We start from the raw sequence: 24,161 nt of genomic DNA, 5'->3' as shown, positions 1-24,161 counted from the left end.
TGTTAGCTGTGTTGTTGGCTAGCTCCTCTGAACAACAGTTGGCCGTAGTTGACTAGCTAGCAAGCAAGGGATAAGAAGGTTTCCAGCCAGTATGGCAATGGAACATTTAGAATGAACGACAGTGTCATGACGTTGGTCTGGGTTTATGACAGTCATAAATACCTCTTCCCCCCTTTTTTCTCTCTCTACCCTACTGATGTTACATTTGCAAAACCCTTGGTTAACATAGAGATTCTAGGAACATCAGAAGGTGGGGGGAAATGAACTATATTCTGGAAATCCAACCAATTGATCATATGCAGTGGTACTTAATTAATATGATGTCAGTTCAGTTGTCATCTGAGACATTCTCATCAATGATAAGATGACATAAACTCTACAGTGGAAAGTCTACACATCAGAGTTATCGGATTCACATGGAATTGTTGTTCAATTTAAATGTTTGAATATTAAATTATTCGTGATGGGATGAAATGTGATTTTAGCTTCTAAAATGTGAGATTTGGGTGTTCATAAGGTATGGCTCTGCTCAATCAGTGGCCCGCCCCTGTGAAGGGACATGGGTTATAAAACTTTTCAAACACACCCTCCTCTCCCTTCCTATATAAAGCCTTGACGACAATATAACCTCCTGTTTCGAGGATGTGGGGACGACGGTCCGATGTCAGAATAGTTCAGATAATAAATACAGAACGAAGAACATCAGCGTGAGCTTTGGTTGCGAATGGTATGAACTTTTAACTCTTATTCACTACAGAACTGATACCTCCTAGCCGTTGAGTTAGCAACAGCCGCTGCAAACTAGGGTTAGGAAGGAACCTACAGAGTATCCCGTCTACCACACAATGACGTTACTACAACGTATTTAACAGCAGAGACATTCTTCAAAGGACAAAGGACTCGGTTGGGCAACACGGCCTTCCATCTACCACCAACCTACCGAAACGCAGTTCAGAGTAAATATTTATTGCATTTTCCTTTTCCAAATGGGCGGTAATTTAGAATGCATAAGATACTATATTTACGATAGCACAGCTTCGCCCTTTGTTCCTCAGTCTTCCCGCTCTTTCACTCAAACCCAGCCCTTTTCTTTTGTGTATCCAGCTGTCATATTTGTTCCGCCCGCTAGGGACGTTTTCCTTTATGACGTGATTTGTAATCAAGTTATGATTTAAATATGTGTATGTGTAATTCTGTGTGATTCATTAGGTATTTAGTAAATAAATAATGACACCCAATTTTGTATTGCTGATTCAACTTGTTCATGCAGATAACCAAGAATTTACAACTTTCAGATGAGACTGAATTAAGATGACGATTAATATTGACTGCTATTGATGTAAAATATTACTAGGTCTTTAGGAGTTTATTCGGAAGATAAATATTCTTTCGTGGTGCCCGATTGATTAGCTCAATCAGGTAATATTAATTACAGAGAAATTATTTTATAGAATAGCATGTCATATCACTTAATCCGGCATAGCCAAAGACACGACAACAGGATTGCGTCTATAGATACAGAAGAAAAAGACTGAACGACTGGGTCGCGTCTCTAGCAACCGAACCAATAGAACGAGCAACCAGCCTGCTTGGGTAGCAACCCTAGATTTGTGTCAGGACTACATCTTGTGGAAGGATGAAATAGTATGAATAAATTCATTAAAATAAAGTTTTTAATGCAAATATGTCAATCATTATTTGAATATGTTGGTAACCAGTTGTATAAAAGTGATAATACCCTCGAAGACGGTGTTTGGAGAATATATTGACTTCGTCTCGGGCCTATATACACCCATGCCAATATATCCTCCAAACACCGGCTTCTCGGGCATTATCACTGAATTCATTTGAAAAATGTATGGAATCATTCTTCTAAAATTGGCTGGCAAACCATGGTCAACCAACATGGCTGACCTTTGGACCATCATAAGAAGGTTCATCTCCATTCTAGTATTCTAATTTGTAATTCTATGATATTTCTTACTGGCTGCCACTTTTTCAGGTGGCTTTGTTAACCCAATATCCACAGAATATGCAATGCAAAGCAGCATTGTCACCTGTGAGAGCAAATGTATTTAATACCTGTTGTCATATATTCTAAGACATTTATCTAACTATTTTTTGCTTATTAGCTTCCTGGGATTGTTTTATTCAAATTTACCTAATTAAAAGAGGTAGGGAAAGTAGAATAGCAAAACTAAATGAGTCAGCTAAAGCTGACGTTACAGGGCAATTAACTAAGGTCAACACTAATGTGAGTAGTATGCAGTATTATAGTGCATCTGTCAGAGGGACACCAGCAGAAAACCTTGATTCATGTCAATTCACAAAAATAAGTATTTAATCTACTTTTCTATCGATTTAACTCATTAGTAATTACAAGTTATGTGACAGGAAGGTCAGACTGAGGTCAACATAAGGTTCCTCTGCCCTCAACGGCTGGACAGGGCCTATTGTAAATTATGCATGTGTGCAGTTACTGTATGTCTCATCATCACACAAACTAATCTGACAGGCGACCTCATGAGTCTAGTTTATAACGCAGTTTCGTGAGAGCTTTAAGCTTCAGACAACACAGCTAATCCAGGAACTTCCATATATGGGCATTGTCTCGGGTATTGAAATTCAGCCTTAGAGCAGGAACTCCATATATGGGTACAGACTTTCATATTGGAAGTTGCCCGGAGGAGGAACTCCATGTATGGGCCCAGACACCCAAATTGGAATGCAGCCTATTAGCAAAGAACAAATATGGACATAGAGCCGTGACCATGCCAATTGCTCACCTGCATTCAGCCCCTTACAAACACCCTGCCGGGAGGCCACCTGCCAGCCTCAGTCCACGACCAGGGTCTGGCCTCCCCATCAACTCACCCCCTAGGCTTCCTACACAATGGTGGTTCAGCTCAACCCTGGTCCATGACCAGTGGCTGGCCCCATCAGCAGAGGGGCTAGCACAACCTTGGCTTACGGCCGGGGATTGGCCCTGCCAGCAGGGGGCAGCTCAACAGTAACAGGGCTTGGGGATTTGCTGTACTGTGGTTTGCTCCATTCACATCACCGACTGATATGCTGTCACACAATAGTGATGGGGCACTCGTAAAGATTTCTACTTTCTATGCCGAGGCCAAGGACAAAGCTTCAACGCTTCAACACTAAAGAAGGGCACAGATAGTATAACTAAGGCACAGAAGTTTTTTTTTTAGCAGGCAAAATGTCCTTATGAAGAGCACTCAGACTCTATTAAGCACCACTTAAAGGGTAATTCCACCACTTTTCAACCTCATATTTATTATCTCCAGCACAATACCAGTGTATGCATTTTGAAAACCGACCATTTCTTTTCGTTTTGTAAAAATATATAAAGTTCAAAAGTTCTACCCGATGACATCATCAAAAGTAAAAACATTTTAAACAGTGATTTTAAAACACAATTAAATGTGCGGTTGTGTGGGGAGCAAGAAAATACTTCCCCTCTGGCTAGAAACCTTTGAAAATCACAGGTTTTGAAAATCACAGTTTTTCCTTCATTTGAATCCAACCCTGTGATGTCACAGAGAAGCATTTTTTAAAGGATCTTTTTTAACCACAGGTTAAACATGACATTTTCACATTCAGTATGTAGACACTGGTATGGTGCTGGAGATAATGATTATGAGGTTGAAAAGTGGCGGAATTGCCCTTTAAAAAAGAGAAGGTAATTTTGGAAGGTTATTCAAACTGAGTGGATTAGGATTTCACACGAGAGTCAACTAGTGTCAGCCACGATATGAAACGCCCATCAGGCGAGCTCTAGCACAATGACACTGATGCCAGCACAGCAAAATGTAGAGGAAGATCAAATAGGGGTTTATTTACAGTATACAGACTGTATGGCTCCCTGTAAACACAAAGCTATATTAAGAGTTTATAGGCTCCTTATATGTTGCTATGCCAAACAGGTTTTACAGTACAGAGTACAGAGTACAGTTTGTACTCATTTTGGGCTCTGGGTAGCAGAGTTCAATGTGATACTTTACCCTGTCTTTCCCATCAGAGGTACCCGGAAAAAAAGATGCTCTCTGAGGTATTGTGGGGACAAAAAGAGAGCTTTCTCATACAGCTCCCCTGAACACGGAATGAGACAGCAATTCGAAAGAGTCCTAGTAAGGAGAGTCATTTGCAGTCAGTGTACGTACATTGGTGGCATTTCCGTTGCGTCTGTACAAAGACACGGAGTGGGATGAAGGAGGGATGAAGAGCTTTTGGTGTGCCGAAATTGAAAATCTTCTGAAACCTTGTCACAATTGTGCCCAGCAGCGACCTCAAATAGACGCCTGGCTATTACTGATGTGACTCCTGAGTTTGACATCATCAAAACAGGGGTAGCAGGTTGCTAGGCAACAGAGGGGACAGCTGCAAAATCTACAGTAAGCAGATGTTCTTGGATGTAATGACAGCACTGTTGTTTTATGAGGGAAAAGAGATTTAAAATGTATGATTTTGACAGGTCTTTCAGAGAACTGAAGTTACTGCAGTGTCACCTACAGTGTCCTTGTTCTAGCTGTGCTATGTCAGCATCTCTGGATGTTGCAAGGCTCCCATTGGGAAGCCTCTCTCCCTCCGTCACACACACACACACACACACACACACAGGGCTTCATGGCCTATACCAAAGTCACTTTAGAGGGCATGCCGGCAATCCATACCCCGGCTGGGATCCAATATGTTGCTGTGATACCTCAGCAACCTGAGAAGAGGAGCTGCAGAATGATAGAGAATGGAGAGAGGGGGGGTTAGAGACAGTGGATGGGGTTAGAGACAGTGGATGGGGTTAGAGACAGTGGATGGGGTTAGAGACAGTGGATGGGGTTAGAGACAGTGGATGGGGTTAGAGACAGTGGAGGGGGTTAGAGACAGTGGATGGGGTTAGAGGGAGTGGATGGGGTTAGAGGGAGTGGATGGGGTTAGAGGGAGTGGATGGGGTTAGAGGGAGTGGAGGGGGAGGGACTGGGCCACGTGCTGAGCTGAGGAAGGTAGAATCACTGTGATATCATAACATTGTGAACAGGTTTGCAGGACACACAGGAACACACACACACAGACACACAAGGATAGCGGCACTCTGCAGGTTCTATTTTAAGAGCCCATTCTCACTCCTCCATTAATCACACAGTGTAGCGTGAAACACTCCCTCCAACAGGGCCAGACACATCATAGATCACGGAGGCGCTGTGTGTGTGTGTGTGTGTGTGTGTGTATGAGAGCGAGAGATTTCATTGTGCATAGCTTCTAATAAGCACAGGGAGGCGACAAAGTTATAGCTAGACTATTGTAGTACGTGGGGGACTTTTATTTTGAAGGCTGAAGGAATACATTGACCCGGAAGTGATTCGTGTAGCTACAGCTCAACAACGCGAATACATTTTAAACAGAAATTTAACCACAACAGGTAGCTATAGACGGATACATTGGAATTATGCCATTAGGTTAGTACAGTGGTTCCCAACCAACCAGGGGTAGGTACTAGGGAGCCCTGGCTTACCTACAGGGGATACTTGAGAAGACTCATGAGACCATAGGCTTTTACTGGTAAAATGCGCATGAGGGGGTACAGTACTCTGGGCAGAGCAACATAACATTTTGTTCGTGGTACAATAACCGAAAAGAATTGGGGACCACTGGCTTTGTAAACTAGCTAGCTAACGTTAGTTACACGTTGATGTATCATTATCAGCTACAATCTAGCGGTCCTTGACAGTTAATGAATGAATGAATGCATGCTACCTAGCTAGCGTTAGTTAAAACGATACAAAAAAGTTACATTATATTGATCCCAATTTAATCATCACACTCGTTGTGATACTGAATTAAGTTCTTAGCTAATCTACTAGTAACGTTAATTAGCTAGATAAATTGCCAATAGCCATAGCACAGTAGTTATGATGTCAGATTCAGAGCTTTTGCCGCTTAGCGGATTTGCTTAAATATCTGTTATTATTTTAACTTTTTCGTAGGTTCACATCCCCGGCTGCAATGGCGCACATAACAATCAACCAGTATCTCCAACAGGTAGCCATTTTTCTATTTTATCTTACCGGTTATCAAGTGAACCCATATAGCTAGCAGTCTTCTTCCTTAGCACAAACTTTCATTTAGCTATTCTTTGTGTTCACAATGTTCACCACTAGTCACGCATGCTCAGTTCACACCATGTTGCTTACCTGTTCCCAGGTGTATGAGGCCATTGATAATCATGAGGGGAGTTTTTGTGCAGAACTGCTGTCATTCAAACACCCACATGTGGCTAACCCACGTCTCCAGGTGAGGCTATTCAGGCTGCCTGAACCTTCCATGCCTTCAAGTCCTGCTGACCTGTTGTTACACTTGTATCTCTTCAGATAACACCCTCTATGTTTTGCTCTAGAAACATGACTGTATGTATGCCTGCAGCTCGCCAGTCCAGAGGAGAAGTGCCAACAGGTGCTGGAAGTCCCGTACGATGAGATGGTTGCAGCACACTTGAGGTGCACCTATGCAGTGTCCAACCACGACTTTGTTGAGGCGTACAAATGTCAGACGTTGGTGGTCCAATATCCTTTTGGCATTTCTGGAGATTACTTTGGATACATATTCTCATCACTCCCCATCCCTGCCTGACAAATATATACATACACACAAGATATATGCGAAAGCACATATTGTGCTATAGACTGGTCCATTTCCAAACTGTTCTGTCATGGTTTCTCTGCGGTTCGTCCTTGACTTTCTACGTCATTCTTGAGGGCCTTCCAATCTCACAAAGAGGAGAACTGGTAAGGATAAGCATGTAAAATTACATTTTTGATCAATTTGGTATTAGTGTTTTTCTATTCTACATATACACGCCTGTAGGATGACTGCTCTATGTGCTGTTTAGGGCCTTGCCAGTGATGTTCGCTGTTACGCTGGACCTGCGGATATTTGCCAACAATGTAAGTGAACATAAACCCTTGTGTGATCCAGTGATGGAAAAGTCATGTCCTAAAGGAGGGGTTTGATGATTGTAGTATTATTGTCCAATAGGAGAGGTTTGATGATTGTAGTATTATTGTCCTAAAGGAGGGGTTTGATGATTGTAGTATTATTGTCCTATAGGAGGGGTTTGATGATTGTAGTATTATTGTCCTATAGGAGGGGTTTGATGATTGTAGTATTATTGTCCAATAGGAGGGGTTTGATGATTGTAGTATTATTGTCCAATAGGAGGGGTTTGATGATTGTAGTATTATTGTCCAATAGGAGAGGTGTGATGATTGTAGTATTATTGTCCAATAGGAGGGGTTTGATGATTGTAGTAGTATTGTCCAATAGGAGTGGTTTGATGATTGTAGTATTATTGACCTATAGGAGGGGTTTGATGATTGTAGTAGTATTGTCCTATAGGAGGGGTTTGATGATTGTAGTAGTATTGTCCTATAGGAGGGGTTTGATGATTGTAGTAGTATTGTCCTATAGGAGGGGCTTGATCATTGTAGTATTATTGACCTATAGGAGGGGTTTGATGATTGTAGTAGTATTGTCCTATAGGAGGGGCTTGATCATTATAGTATTATTGACCTATAGGAGGGGTTTGATGATTGTTGTAGTATTGTCCTATATGAGGGGTTTGATGATTGTTGTAGTATTGTCCTATAGGAGGGGTTTGATGATTGTTGTAGTATTGTCCTATAGGAGGGGTTTGATGATTGTTGTAGTATTGTCCTATAGGAGGGGTTTGATGATTGTTGTAGTATTGTCCTATAGGAGGGGTTTGATGATTGTTGTAGTATTGTCCTATAGGAGGGGTTTGATGATTGTAGAATGATTTTCCAGGCAGAGCAGCAGCTCCTGAGGAAGGGAAAAGGCAAACTGGGAGACATGCTGGAGAAAGCTGCTGAGCAACTGATGGGCTGTTTCAGAGTGTGTGCCAGCGACAAGTGAGTCTCACAGGACATGGACACTATTGACAGCATATTACACTATACATCTAACAGCAGACAGCATATTAAACTATATATCTAACAGCATATTGAACTATATATCTAACAGCAGACAGCATATTAAACTATATATCTAACAGTAGACAGCATATTGAACTATATATCTAACAGTAGACAGCATATTGAACTATATATCTAACAGTAGACAGCATATTGAACTATATATCTAACAGTAGACAGCATATTGAACTATATATCTAACAGTAGACAGCATATTAAACTATATATCTAACAGCATATTAAACTATATATCTAACAGCATATTAAACTATATATCTAACAGCATATTAAACTATATATCTAACAGTAGACAGCATATTAAACTATATATCTTACAGCATATTAAACTATATATCTAACAGCATATTAAACTATATATCTTAGAGCATATTAAACTATATATCTTACAGCATATTAAACTATATATCTAACAGCATATTGAACTATATATCTAACAGCATATTGAACTATATATCTAACAGCATATTGAACTATATATCTAACAGCAGACAGCATATTAAACTATATATCTAACAGCAGACAGCATATTGAACTATATATCTAACAGCAGACAGCATATTAAACTATATATCTTGCAGCATATTAAACTATATATCTAACAGCATATTGAACTATATATCTAACAGTAGACAGCATATTAAACTATATATCTAACAGCATATTGAACTATATATCTAACAGTAGACAGCATATTGAACTATATATCTAACAGCAGACAGCATATTAAACTATATATCTAACAGCAGACAGCATATTAAACTATATATCTAACAGCAGACAGCATATTAAACTATATATCTTACAGCATATTAAACTATATATCTAACAGCAGACAGCATATTAAACTATATATCTAACAGCATATTAAACTATATATCTAACAGTAGACAGCATATTAAACTATATATCTAACAGTAGACAGCATATTAAACTATATATCTTACAGCATATTAAACTATATATCTAACAGCAGACAGCATATTAAACTATATATCTAACAGCAGACAGCATATTAAACTATATATCTAACAGCATATTGAACTATATATCTAACAGCATATTAAACTATATATCTAACAGCAGACAGCATATTAAACTATATATCTAACAGCATATTAAACTATATATCTAACAGCAGACAGCATATTGAACTATATATCTAACAGTAGACAGCATATTAAACTATATATCTAACAGCAGACAGCATATTAAACTATATATCTAACAGCATATTAAACTATATATCTAACAGTAGACAGCATATTAAACTATATATCTAACAGCATATTAAACTATATATCTAACAGTAGACAGCATATTGAACTATATATCTAACAGTAGACAGCATATTGAACTATATATCTAACAGTAGACAGCATATTAAACTATATATCTAACAGTAGACAGCATATTAAACTATATATCTAACAGCATATTGAACTATATATCTAACAGTAGACAGCATATTGAACTATATATCTAACAGCATATTGAACTATATATCTAACAGCATATTAAACTATATATCTAACAGTAGACAGCATATTAAACTATATATCTAACAGTAGACAGCATATTGAACTATATATCTAACAGCATATTGAACTATATATCTAACAGCATATTAAACTATATATCTAACAGCATATTAAACTATATTTCTAACAGCATATTAAACTATATCTTACAGCATATTGAACTATATATCTAACAGTAGACAGCATATTGAACTATATTTCTAACAGCATATTAAACTATATCTTACAGCATATTGAACTATATATCTAACAGCATATTAAACTATATCTTACAGCATATTAAACTATATTTCTAACAGCATATTAAACTATATCTTACAGCATATTAAACTATATCTTACAGCATATTAAACTATATTTCTAACAGCATATTAAACTATATCTTACAGCATATTAAACTATATCTTACAGCATATTAAACTATATCTTACAGCATATTAAACTATATATCTTGCAGCATTGGACACTATTGACAGCATATTGAACTATATATTGAATTGAATTTATTTTGGGTAACAGACAAATACAACAAAATGTACGATGTGGACCCAGAGGACATCACTTGAAAGTATTCATTAAAACGCTTGTTTCCAAAGTGGTCCTCGATGGTAAAAACAATAACGCATATTATGATTAAAAGGAAACAAAATGACAAACAACCATAAATACATTCATTTATAATGACATCCTTAAAAGTGGCACTATTCATTGCACTTTTCCTTAACCTTAAAAATCAACCATATTATAAAAAAATCTATTAATTGCACATCACACGATCCTTCAAATAATACACCTGCCCAGCAGTAGGGGGCACAAGGGGCAGTGGGGTGGTTTCTCTTCCTTAGACAACATTGTTCAAATTAAACCTTTGTCTGCTTTTTAAAGCTATTTTTACTTTTTCTTTGCTTGGTCTCCAAGGGGAGGCTATTCCGTTGACAAAATGCCTGTATAGAAAAACATGCTCCTAGCAGTACTGTTTACTCATGGGATTTTACAAGACATAACACTAGCTCTGGTATTGTAACTGTGTTGGGTATAGACCATATCAATGTGGTTTTTCTTATAACCTGGGGCGTGATTATTTAAGATGTCAAACATATGATTACGTTTAAGTTGGTCCACTCTGGACTCCTAAGGCAACAAGCCCACCGCCCGGGACTCCTGTACCACAAGGGCGGTCCTAGGGTGGACATTCAGCATATACCCGATAACATTATCTTGCATGACCTGCATTCTCTCTTTCAGCTTTTTTGATAGCCCACTATACCAAGCAGAGCAGGCATAATCAAAATGACACTGAATCAAGGTTGAGACACGATATAAAAATGTAAATTTGTGTGCCAAAGTATTTTAGCAGCAATCAGGTCTCCAGAAAGGGATTGATCTAGGGACACACTAAGATAAGATACTTGTTTTAGATTCAATCTCCTTGCCTGCACAGTTTACCTTTATCTTGTCAGCCCTAAGAAATCTACATTTTGTTCCAAACAAAATCGATTCAGTTTTTCCCAAATGTAGTGACGATTTGTTGTCAGTCAACCAATCTCTAACTAAATGCAATTCCTTACTCAGAGTCTCTATGTAAACTGTATCCTTCCCTGATACCAGTATGGCTGAATCATCAGCATACAGTAAAGTGCAAACTCCTGCTTTATCTGGCATATCATTAACGTATATAAGAAATAAGAGGGGCCCTAAAATGGATCCCCGCGGTACCCCACAGGATATTTCTTTGGTTTCTGACAGAACATCACCAACATTACATGTGTTCCGTTGGTCAGATAAAACCAATTCATTGCTACATCATTTAGACCCATGCATTTCAGTTTAATCAGGAGAATATCATAGTCAAAAGCTTTCTGGGGGGCCTCCAGAGTGGCACAGTGGTCTAAGGCAGTGCTAGCTGTGCCACTAGAGTTTCTGGGTTCGATTCCAGGCTCTGTCGCAGCCGGCCGCGACCGGGTGACCCATTAGGCCCAGCATCGTCAGGGTTAGGGGATGGTTTGGCCAGCAGGGGTGTCTTGTCCCATCGCGCACTAGCGACTCCTGTGGCGGGCCGGGCGCAGTGCACACTGACACGGTCGCCAGGTGTACGATGCTTCCGGGTTAAGTGGGCATTGTGTCAAGAAGCAGTGCGGCTTGTTTGGGTTGTGTTTAGAAAGACGCACGGCTCTCGACCTTTGCCTCTCCCGAGTCCGTACGGGAGTTGCAGTCAAAATGAGGCTCAGTAGTGTGTGTGGCCTCCACGTGCCTGTATGACCTCCCTACAACGCCTGGGCATGCTCCTGATGAGGTGGCGGATGGTCTCCTGAGGGATCTCCTCCCAGACCTGGACTAAAGCATACGCCAACTCCTGTACAGTCTGTGGTGCAATGTGGCGTTGGTGGATGGAGCGAGACATGATGTCCCAGATGTGCTCAATTGGATTCAGGTCTGGGGAACGGGCGGGCCAGTCCATAGCATCAATGCCTTCCTCTGGCAGGAACTGCTGACACACTCCAGCCACAAGGTCTAGCATTGTCTTGTATTAGGAGGAACCCAGGGCCAACCACACCAGCATATGGTCTCACAAGGGGTCTGAGGATCTCATCTCGGTACCTAATGGCAGTCAGGCTACCTCTGACGAGCACATGGAGGGCTGTGCGGCGCCCTAAATAAATGCCACCCCACACCATGACTGACCCACCGCCAAACCGGTCATGCTGGAGGATGTTGCAGGCGGCAGAACGTTCTCCATGGCGTCTCCAGACTATGTCACGTGCTCAGTGTGAACCTGCTTTCATCTGTGAAGAGCACAGGGCGCCAGTGCCGAATTTGCCAATCTTGGTGTTCTCTGGCAAATGCCAAACGTCCTGCACGGTGCTGGGCTGTAAGCACAACCCCCACCTGTGGACGTCGGGCCCTCATACCACCCTCATGGAGTCTGTTTCTGACCGTTTGAGCAGACACATGCACATTTGTGGCCTACTGGAGGTCATTTTGCAGGGCTCTGGCAGTGCTCCTCCTGCTCCTTGCACAAAGGCGGAGGTAGCGGTCCTGCTGCTGGGTTGTTGCCCTCCTACGGCCTCCTCCACGTCTCCTGATGTACTGGCCTGTCTCCTGGTAGCGCCTCCATGCTCTGGACACTATGCTGACAGACACAGCAAACCTTCTTGCCACAGCTCGCATTGATGTGCCATCCTGGACGAGCTGCACTACCTGAGCCACTTGTGTGGGTTGTAGACTCTGTCTCATGCTACCACTAGAGTGAAAGCACCGCCGGCATTCAAAAGTGACCAAAACATCAGCCAGGAAGCATAGGAACTGAGAAGTGGCCTGGACACCACCTGCAGAACCACTCCTTTATTGGGGGTGTCTTGCTAAATGCCTATAATTTCCACCTGTTGTCTATTCCATTTGCACAACAGCATGTGACATTTATTGTCAATCAGTGTTGCTTCCTAAGTGGACAGTTTGATTTCACAGAAGTGTGATTGACTTGGAGTTACATTGTGTTGTTTAAGTGTTCCCTTTATTTTTTTGAGCAGTGTATATATCTTACAGCATTGAACACTATTGACAGCATATTAAACTATATATCTAACAGCATATTAAACTATATATCTTACAGCATATTAAACTATATATCTAACAGCATATTAAACTATATATCTAACAGCATATTAAACTATATATCTAACAGCATATTAAACTATATATCTTAGAGCATATTGAACTATATATCTTAGAGCATATTGAACTATATATCTTAGAGCATATTAAACTATATATCTAACAGCATATTAAACTATATATCTAACAGTAGACAGCATATTAAACTATATATCTAACAGCATATTGAACTATATATCTAACAGCATATTAAACTATATATCTAACAGCATATTGAACTATATATCTAACAGTAGACAGCATATTAAACTATATATCTAACAGCATATTAAACTATATATCTAACAGCATATTGAACTATATATCTAACAGCATATTGAACTATATATCTAACAGCATATTGAACTATATATCTAACAGCATATTGAACTATATATCTAACAGCATATTGAACTATATATCTAACAGTAGACAGCATATTAAACTATATATCTAACAGCATATTAAACTATATATCTAACAGCATATTAAACTATATATCTAACAGTAGACAGCATATTGAACTATATATCTAACAGCATATTGAACTATATATCTAACAGCATATTAAACTATATATCTAACAGTAGACAGCATATTGAACTATATATCTAACAGTAGACAGCATATTGAACTATATATCTAACAGTAGACAGCATATTGAACTATATATCTAACAGCAGACAGCATATTAAACTATATATCTAACAGCATATTGAACTATATATCTAACAGCATATTGAACTATATATCTAACAGCATATTGAACTATATATCTAACAGCATATTAAACTATATATCTAACAGCATATTGAACTATATATCTAACAGCATATTAAACTATATATCTAACAGCATATTGAACTATATATCTAACAGCATATTAAACTATATATCTAACAGCATATTGAACTATATATCTAACAGCATATTGAACTATATATCTAACAGTAGACAGCATATTGAACTATATATCTAACAGCATATTAAACTATATATCTAACAGCATATTAAACTATATATCTAACAGCATATTGAACTATATATCTAACAGCATATTGAACTATATATCTAACAGTAGACAGCATATTAAACTATATATCTAACAGCATATTGAACTATATATCTAACAGTAGACAGCATATTGAACTATATATCTAACAGCAGACAGCATATTAAACTATATATCTAACAGTAGACAGCATACTGAACTATATATCTAACAGTAGACAGCATATTAAACTATATATCTAACAGCATATTAAACTATATATCTAACAGTAGACAGCATATTGAACTATATATCTAACAGCATATTGAACTATATATCTAACAGCATATTAAACTATATATCTAACAGTAGACAGCATATTAAACTATATATCTAACAGCAGACAGCATATTAAACTATATATCTAACAGTAGACAGCATACTGAACTATATATCTAACAGTAGACAGCATATTAAACTATATATCTAACAGTAGACAGCATACTGAACTATATATCTAACAGCATATTGAACTATATATCTAACAGTAGACAGCATATTGAACTATATATCTAACAGCATATTGAACTATATATCTAACAGCATATTAAACTATATATCTAACAGCATATTGAACTATATATCTAACAGCATATTAAACTATATATCTAACAGCATATTGAACTATATATCTAACAGCATATTGAACTATATATCTAACAGCATATTGAACTATATATCTAACAGCAGACAGCATATTGAACTATATATCTAACAGTAGACAGCATATTGAACTATATATCTAACAGCATATTGAACTATATATCTAACAGCATATTAAACTATATATCTAACAGTAGACAGCATATTAAACTATATATCTAACAGCATATTGAACTATATATCTAACAGCATATTAAACTATATATCTAACAGCATATTAAACTATATATCTAACAGCAGACAGCATATTAAACTATATATCTAACAGTAGACAGCATATTAAACTATATATCTTAGAGCATATTAAACTATATATCTAACAGCAGACAGCATATTAAACTATATATCTTAGAGCATATTGAACTATATATCTAACAGCATATTGAACTATATATCTAACAGCATATTAAACTATATATCTTACAGCATATTAAACTATATATCTTACAGCATATTAAACTATATATCTTGCAGCATATTGAACTATATATCTTACAGCATTGAACACTATTGACAGCATATTGAACTATATATCTAACAGCATATTGAACTATATATCTTGCAGCATATTGAACTATATATCTTACAGCATTGAACACTATTGACAGCATATTGAACTATATATCTAACAGCATATTGAACTATATATCTTGCAGCATATTGAACTATATATCTTACAGCATTGAACACTATTGACAGCATATTGAACTATATATCTAACAGCATATTGAACTATATATCTTGCAGCATATTGAACTATATATCTTACAGCATTGAACACTATTGACAGCATATTGAACTATATATCTAACAGCATATTGAACTATATATCTTGCAGCATATTGAACTATATATCTTACAGCATTGAACACTATTGACAGCATATTGAACTATATATCTAACAGCATATTGAACTATATATCTTGCAGCATATTGAACTATATATCTTACAGCATTGAACACTATTGACAGCATATTGAACTATATATCTAACAGCATATTGAACTATATATCTTGCAGCATATTGAACTATATATCTAACAGCATATTGAACTATATATCTAACAGCATATTGAACTATATATCTTGCAGCATATTGAACTATATATCTAACAGCATATTAAACTATATATCTAACAGTAGACAGCATATTGAACTATATATCTAACAGTAGACAGCATATTGAACTATATATCTAACAGCATATTAAACTATATATCTAACAGTAGACAGCATATTAAACTATATATCTAACAGCATATTAAACTATATATCTAACAGCATATTGAACTATATATCTAACAGCATATTGAACTATATATCTAACAGTAGACAGCATATTAAACTATATATCTAACAGCATATTGAACTATATATCTAACAGCATATTGAACTATATATCTAACAGTAGACAGCATATTGAACTATATATCTTGCAGCATATTAAACTATATATCTAACAGCATATTAAACTATATATCTAACAGCATATTAAACTATATATCTTGCAGCATATTAAACTATATATCTTAGAGCATATTAAACTATATATCTAACAGTAGACAGCATATTGAACTATATATCTAACAGCATATTAAACTATATATCTAACAGCATATTAAACTATATATCTTAGAGCATATTAAACTATATATCTAACAGTAGACAGCATATTAAACTATATATCTAACAGCAGACAGCATATTAAACTATATATCTTAGAGCATATTAAACTATATATCTAACAGCAGACAGCATATTAAACTATATATCTTAGAGCATATTGAACTATATATCTAACAGCATATTAAACTATATATCTAACAGCAGACAGCATATTGAACTATATATCTAACAGTAGACAGCATATTGAACTATATATCTAACAGCAGACAGCATATTGAACTATATATCTAACAGCATATTAAACTATATATCTAACAGCATATTGAACTATATATCTAACAGCATATTGAACTATATATCTAACAGCATATTGAACTATATATCTAACAGTAGACAGCATATTAAACTATATATCTAACAGCATATTGAACTATATATCTAACAGCAGACAGCATATTGAACTATATATCTAACAGCATATTAAACTATATATCTAACAGCATATTAAACTATATATCTAACAGCATATTAAACTATATATCTAACAGCATATTAAACTATATATCTAACAGCATATTGAACTATATATCTAACAGCATATTGAACTATATATCTAACAGTAGACAGCATATTAAACTATATATCTAACAGCATATTGAACTATATATCTAACAGTAGACAGCATATTAAACTATATATCTTAGAGCATATTAAACTATATATCTAACAGCAGACAGCATATTAAACTATATATCTTAGAGCATATTGAACTATATATCTAACAGCATATTAAACTATATATCTAACAGCAGACAGCATATTGAACTATATATCTAACAGTAGACAGCATATTGAACTATATATCTAACAGCAGACAGCATATTGAACTATATATCTAACAGCATATTAAACTATATATCTTAGAGCATATTAAACTATATATCTAACAGCATATTAAACTATATATCTAACAGTAGACAGCATATTAAACTATATATCTAACAGCATATTGAACTATATATCTTGCAGCATATTGAACTATATATCTAACAGCATATTAAACTATATATCTAACAGCATATTGAACTATATATCTAACAGCATATTAAACTATATATCTAACAGCATATTGAACTATATATCTAACAGTAGACAGCATATTAAACTATATATCTAACAGCATATTGAACTATATATCTAACAGTAGACAGCATATTAAACTATATATCTAACAGCAGACAGCATATTGAACTATATATCTAACAGCATATTAAACTATATATCTAACAGCATATTAAACTATATATCTAACAGCATATTAAACTATATATCTAACAGCATATTAAACTATATATCTAACAGCAGACAGCATATTGAACTATATATCTAACAGTAGACAGCATATTGAACTATATATCTAACAGCAGACAGCATATTGAACTATATATCTAACAGCATATTAAACTATATATCTTAGAGCATATTAAACTATATATCTAACAGCATATTAAACTATATATCTAACAGCATATTAAACTATATATCTAACAGCAGACAGCATATTGAACTATATATCTAACAGCATATTGAACTATATATCTAACAGCATATTAAACTATATATCTAACAGCATATTAAACTATATATCTAACAGCATATTGAACTATATATCTAACAGTAGACAGCATATTGAACTATATATCTAACAGTAGACAGCATATTGAACTATATATCTAACAGCAGACAGCATATTGAACTATATATCTAACAGCATATTAAACTATATATCTAACAGCAGACAGCATATTGAACTATATATCTAACAGTAGACAGCATATTGAACTATATATCTAACAGCAGACAGCATATTGAACTATATATCTAACAGCATATTAAACTATATATCTTAGAGCATATTAAACTATATATCTAACAGCATATTAAACTATATATCTAACAGCATATTAAACTATATATCTAACAGCATATTAAACTATATATCTAACAGCAGACAGCATATTGAACTATATATCTAACAGCAGACAGCATATTGAACTATATATCTAACAGCAGACAGCATATTGAACTATATATCTAACAGCATATTAAACTATATATCTAACAGTAGACAGCATATTAAACTATATATCTAACAGCATATTGAACTATATATCTAACAGCATATTGAACTATATATCTAACAGCATATTGAACTATATATCTAACAGTAGACAGCATATTGAACTATATATCTAACAGCATATTAAACTATATATCTAACAGCATATTGAACTATATATCTAACAGCATATTGAACTATATATCTAACAGCATATTGAACTATATATCTAACAGCATATTAAACTATATATCTTGCAGCATATTAAACTATATATATCTTACAACCTTTACTGTAGCAACCATATCCCCTTGCTCATTATGTCTTGACTGTTATCGTATACAGTCGGGCTGGGATTGACGACTCCAAGAAGTGGGGAATGTTGTTTCTCATCAATCAGCTCTTCAAGATCTACTTCAAGGTAAGGCAGTAGTGTGATTGGGTGAAGTTTTGTTTACATGAATAGGCCCTACTTTGTGTGTGTGTCTAAACGGTTGTGTGTGTGTCCAGATCAACAAGCTACACCTGTGTAAGCCACTGATCCGGGCCATCGACAGCTCCAACCTGAAGGATGATTACAGTATGGCCCAGAGAGTCACCTACAAATACTACGTAGGCCGCAAGGCCATGTTCGACAGCGACTACAAACCAGCCGAGGAGTACCTGTCCTTCTCCTTCCAGCACTGCCACCGCTCCAGCCAGAGGAACAAACGCATGATCCTCATCTACCTACTGCCTGTCAAGATGTTGCTGGTGAGACAGAGTGCCTCACTGAGCGAGCTCAAACATACACTCATCTAGCCACACACGTCTCAATTCAAATCAAATTTAAAAAGCTTGACTGTCAATCAGAGACTAAGACTGGTGTTGCTCATGTTGATTCAGGGTCACATGCCTAATCACCAGCTGCTCAGGAAGTACGACCTCATGCAGTTTGCCGACGTCACGAAAGCTGTGAGGTGAGTGTCACCACCCGCCCGCTCCTTGCCATCTCTCTTTCTCCTCTCTCTCCCCCTACTCCCTCCTTCCCCCTCTTTTTCTGATTTCTGTCTCTCTGTCTCTGTAACAGTGAGGGCAACCTGCTGCTGTTGAACGAGGCCTTGGCCAAGCACGAGACCTTCTTCATCCGCTGTGGCATCTTCCTCATCCTCGAGAAGCTCAAGATCATCACCTACCGGAACCTCTTCAAGAAAGTGTGAGTCTACTCACCAAGTCCAATGGTACTGTGCTGGCCTGGTTACACTTTTAACCCTACTGAGCCAAGTCCAGCTGGACTGTGCTGGCCTGGTTACACTTTTAACACTACTGAGCCAAGTCCAGCTGGACTAGGCTGGCCTGGTTACACTTTTCACACTACTGAGCCAAATCCAGCTGGAATGGGCTGGTCTGGTTACACATCCATCATAGTTGCTGGAACCGCACTGAAAGGACAATGTGAAAATAAATTATCTGAGGCAGCACAGTACGATTCAGGTCAGCCCTATAGTGTGAATTGGCATAGTGTGTGTGTGTGTGTGAACCTATGACCGATATTGACTTTCTGTTAACATGCTTGTGGTATGTGGGTTAGGTACCAGCTGCTGAAGACTCACCAGTTGCCCCTAGATGCCTTCCTGGTAGCTCTGAAAATGATGCAGGTGGAAGAGGTGGACATTGACGAGGTGCAGTGTATCCTGGCCAACCTAATCTGTGAGGTGAGATCCCACCACACACACCTTTTCCTCTGACCATGTGCTTCCACTGATATTTCAGACAGTCTTAAAACATGAAGCAGCAGATGAACTCTCTTCCTCTCTTCTAGGGTCACATCAAGGGCTACATCTCTCACCAGCACCAGAAACTGGTCGTCAGCAAGGCCAATCCATTCCCCCTGCTGTCATCATCTTCCTAATCTACGTATCCCAGAATCCCCTTCACCCAGGAACTGTTCCCAGAAATATATTTCCTTATTATTTAGGTTGCATTTTATTTTGTCATATTTTTACATTTTGAATAAAAGTTTTGTTGTTTTACTCCTTGTACCACATTTGTGTTTATTAAGGAAGTGTGGAAGAGGACTGATTTATATAATTATAGTACATGTTAAAATATAACCACTCGCTTTCATTTACATTGTTAACCTTGGAGAAAAACAACTTAAATCATGAACGCAACCTTGTTGGCTGTAAGTCCAGTGTAGGTAGGGATCAGGCTAACCCTTAGTTGGGGTTACACATAAGGTTCAGGTGGGTCATGGGTCATTTGTGGTGTCATCCTCATCTCTGTCATCTCCAGGCGCTGCTGGATCCATTGCAAGTAGCGAGACAACTTGGTGAACAACAGGGTTTGTCCACAGCCATGTGACGTGGGTGGCGAAAGGTGCAAGCCTGTTAGGAACGCTGTACCCCTCTCCACAGTCACAACGGGGGTCCCGGACAAAAGGCTGCAGTTCCTCATTAGTCCTGGTTTGAGGTCTGTCTCATTAAACCTAGTCAACTTAGTCCCACAGAAGCCCATCTGGCTCCCCATACAGAAGATCTTGTTGGTGAGGGGCTGGGAGACGTTCACCTGGTTCCGACAGCCCTCCGCATGCAGGTAGGAGAGAACAGGGGGGCCGTGGGATTGCCCCCGGAACTTATCCGGACCCCTGGCCACCCCCTCCCTTCCTGGACTCATCAACACGTTCTCACTGAAATCCTTAGTGGGCAGGCACAGGTGGGAGACAGAGGTGCCGAAGGGAAGGGGCTCATTCAGTCTCACCAAGGCCAGGTCGTCCTCCAGACTGCCTCTCTCGTGGCGGTTGTGAATGTACAGTTGGGTCGATAGAGGGATCCTCACACTATTATTTGAGGCACCTTAGAGGATGAAGGGAAACTTAGATTTCAGAAAGATTTGAATCTGCCTGAGCTGGAGGTCTATACACTAACAAATCAAACGTCAGTGTTTTTATCGCTGTGGGACTCACCTGTCTGCATGCTGTGGACTTTCTTTCCCATGTACAGGCAGCTAGCTGAGGTCAGGACTGCCTGAGGCCCCAGGATCACCCCGCTACACAGCTCTGCACCAGCCTCATCCACAAACACCACCTGCCAAGCACAAAGCCACAGGTTAAAGGGGAAGTTCAGTATTTCACAACTTATTGTTCCTCACCTTGAAAGTAGTCTATAGGCTAGGAGAAACAGACTCCCCCTCACCTTGCTCTACGTTGTGTTGGTAGGGGAGGAACTTACTTGCCATGGACAGCGGTTGTGTGGACAGACGTGATGGGCTATGTTGATTTGGTTTGTATGCTGGAGTCTTCCACAGGGGTGCTTAACTAAGGAAACAGAGACGTCTCTATTTAAAGTGTGTGAGAGAGAGAGTGTTACAGATGTCTAATTAAAAATAATAGGTAGATGTTAACCTGCAGGTATGCAGCTCCTCTTATCACTGTGAATCTTGTACCCTGTGGTGCAGGAGCACTGGTATGCTCCAAAGTTGGGACTGCAGAAGTGGTCACAGGAGAAGGGCCCCTTGGTGGGGCACTGAGAGCTATCTGTCACGACACACAAACATATCTCTTAGACTACTCGCATAACTATGAACTCACACACACATTCACACACACTCATAAAGAGTTCTAATGTAGGTGTTCTTTTGACCTATTTCACAGTTCTTCCCGTGGTACAGCTCTGTGCAGCTACAGGTGAAACCTCCAATGCCGTCCTTGCAGCTGCCGCCATGGAGACAGGGATTGGGTTTGCACTGGTCCCCATCTGAGGAGGAAGAAGAAGGGAGGGGATTCAATATCTGGAGTCGGGAGAAAACCCAACACCCCTCTGCCGCGATTCAAAAGAATGAGACATACCTACGTAGACATTCCAGAAAGTGTCCTATTGAGGTATGAGAGAGAGAGAGACAATGGACACAGGGTTTAAATCAGAAAACTACTGCATTAGTTATGGATAAGGGGATTGCCTATGTTGTCAGATCAGTGCAGTTGAAGGAAAGGAGTCAAGGAAAGGAATTCATTTTAGACTATTGAGATGCACCCTGTAGGCCTAAACTGCTCACAGTTTTGGGTGTGTCTTCAAAGTACTCCCTGGCCTCCTCGTAGTTGCAGGTCTCCTCATAACACTCTCTCTCCAGGTTCCCCTGAAGCATCTCCTCCAAGAAGAATGCATTCGCTCTCCTCGACCGTAGGAAGACCGTACTGGCATGCGCAGGGGGTCTGAACACTGAGGGTCAGGGAGGAAGAGCAGGAGAGGAGGAGGAGGGAAAGGAGAAGGGATAGGAGGGGAAGTGGATGAAGAGGGGGAGGAGGGGCAGGTTGATGAAGAGGATGGGAAGGAGGAGGAGGTGGACGAAGAGGAGGAGAGGAAGGGAAGGAGGAGGGGGAGGTGGATGAACGGGAGGAGAGGAGGAAGGGGAGGAGGAGGGAGAAGACATAGGGAACAACAACAACTGAAAAGTGAGACAAACCAGAAGTGACTCAGTATTCATTTTTCTCCTTCCAGGTTGAGGATAATATGTTAAATGGTGGAAAGTTAAACATGAAGAGTTTTCACTTTAAGTGGTCCCATCATTGAGTTTCATGCCATTTAATTACATACGGAACAGTTTGTTTAATGTATACCTGTGGAGGCTGCTAAGGGGACAAAACATGGTTTTCATACCGTTCCATTTACTCCATTCCATCTATTAAACTCCATTCCAGACATTATTATGAGCCGTTCTCTCCTCAGCAGCCTCCACTACTGTATACACAACACTATGCTGGTCATATGTAGACTGGAAAACTATGCTAGCAAAGTCATTGTCAGCCTGAAGGTATGATTAACAAAATGTCTACTTGGTCCTGTAGCTTTCACAGTGCAGTGGCTTACCTCTCCCATAGCTGCAGACCAGGAGGACACTGCTCAGAAGAGAGAGAGACAGAAACCACCATTGCCTCCACGAGCCCATTGCAATCCACATCCACACCGTACCCACAAGCCTCTCTGCCTGTGCCAAGGTCCTGTCTGTAGCCCTGTCTATCTCTCTCTCTCTTGCGCTCTCTCTCTCTATCTTTCTGTCCTACACACACAACCATGCTGGCGGGTTAACATTGCCAAGTAAACCCCCACCCGCTTGCCAGCCCAAATGTCCGTTTTTAGTCATTGCTGTATACGCCAACAAAGTTATGTGGTGTGAATGTCTCCAGGATAGCGTAATTTATGTGGATCTCCCTGTCACCTGACGTAATAAATGTAGCTGGTGCCAGCTCTAGATAGTTGAAAGATGGTGCCTCATTAGCAATTGTATGTAATATAATATCTACCAAATATGCTACTAATATGTTAATGTTATGAAGATGAATTGAGATGAAACGTTCAGTAAAACTCATTGTATCACATGAGGTCTTCACAAACACAATGTCCCACAGATGGACTCTAGACTGTACACACAGTAGAGCAAACAGCAAATCCACCTATCCTTGTGTGCTCGGTACTTACACCAGCAATGATTCAAGTCAATGGTGACCTTTGAACCCT

The 24,161-nt window shown here is 38.5% G+C and overlaps 2 protein-coding genes across 6 annotated transcripts; one reads left to right on the top strand and one right to left on the bottom strand.

Annotated features, from left to right (window-relative positions):
• The first annotated feature begins 5,334 nt into the window (after window positions 1–5,334).
• LOC109887406 (PCI domain-containing protein 2) lies at window positions 5,335–20,681 on the top strand. Of its 5 annotated transcripts, none has more exons than XM_031792943.1 (13): window positions 5,335–5,431; window positions 5,997–6,051; window positions 6,214–6,303; window positions 6,433–6,572; window positions 6,753–6,794; window positions 6,899–6,953; window positions 7,834–7,937; window positions 19,015–19,090; window positions 19,180–19,422; window positions 19,555–19,628; window positions 19,739–19,864; window positions 20,240–20,363; window positions 20,471–20,681. In XM_031792943.1, the coding sequence occupies exons 2-13, from the start codon at window positions 6,016–6,018 to the stop codon at window positions 20,558–20,560; spliced, it is 1,200 nt and encodes a 399-aa protein (XP_031648803.1). In that variant the 5' UTR covers window positions 5,335–5,431; window positions 5,997–6,015; the 3' UTR covers window positions 20,561–20,681. The 5 variants fall into 5 exon arrangements, with proteins under 5 accessions (XP_031648803.1, XP_031648804.1, XP_031648805.1 ...); XM_031792944.1 differs by having other exon boundaries at window positions 5,353–5,468; XM_031792945.1 differs by having other exon boundaries at window positions 5,375–5,498.
• Window positions 20,611–24,143, bottom strand: LOC109887405 (vitamin K-dependent protein Z). Its single transcript, XM_020478789.2, has 8 exons — window positions 23,514–24,143; window positions 22,702–22,865; window positions 22,496–22,520; window positions 22,290–22,403; window positions 22,052–22,183; window positions 21,879–21,964; window positions 21,614–21,734; window positions 20,611–21,503 (listed from the first exon to the last, which is right to left on the bottom strand). The coding sequence occupies exons 1-8, from the start codon at window positions 23,602–23,604 to the stop codon at window positions 20,878–20,880; spliced, it is 1,359 nt and encodes a 452-aa protein (XP_020334378.1). The 5' UTR covers window positions 23,605–24,143; the 3' UTR covers window positions 20,611–20,877.
• Window positions 24,144–24,161: the final 18 nt, after the last annotated feature.

The sequence above is a fragment of the Oncorhynchus kisutch genome, linkage group LG16 (assembly GCF_002021735.2).
Source record: "Oncorhynchus kisutch isolate 150728-3 linkage group LG16, Okis_V2, whole genome shotgun sequence".
Lineage (NCBI taxonomy): Eukaryota > Metazoa > Chordata > Actinopteri > Salmoniformes > Salmonidae > Oncorhynchus > Oncorhynchus kisutch.
Note: the sequence above shows the minus strand (reverse complement) of the source record. Positions and strands in the feature narration are given on the sequence as shown.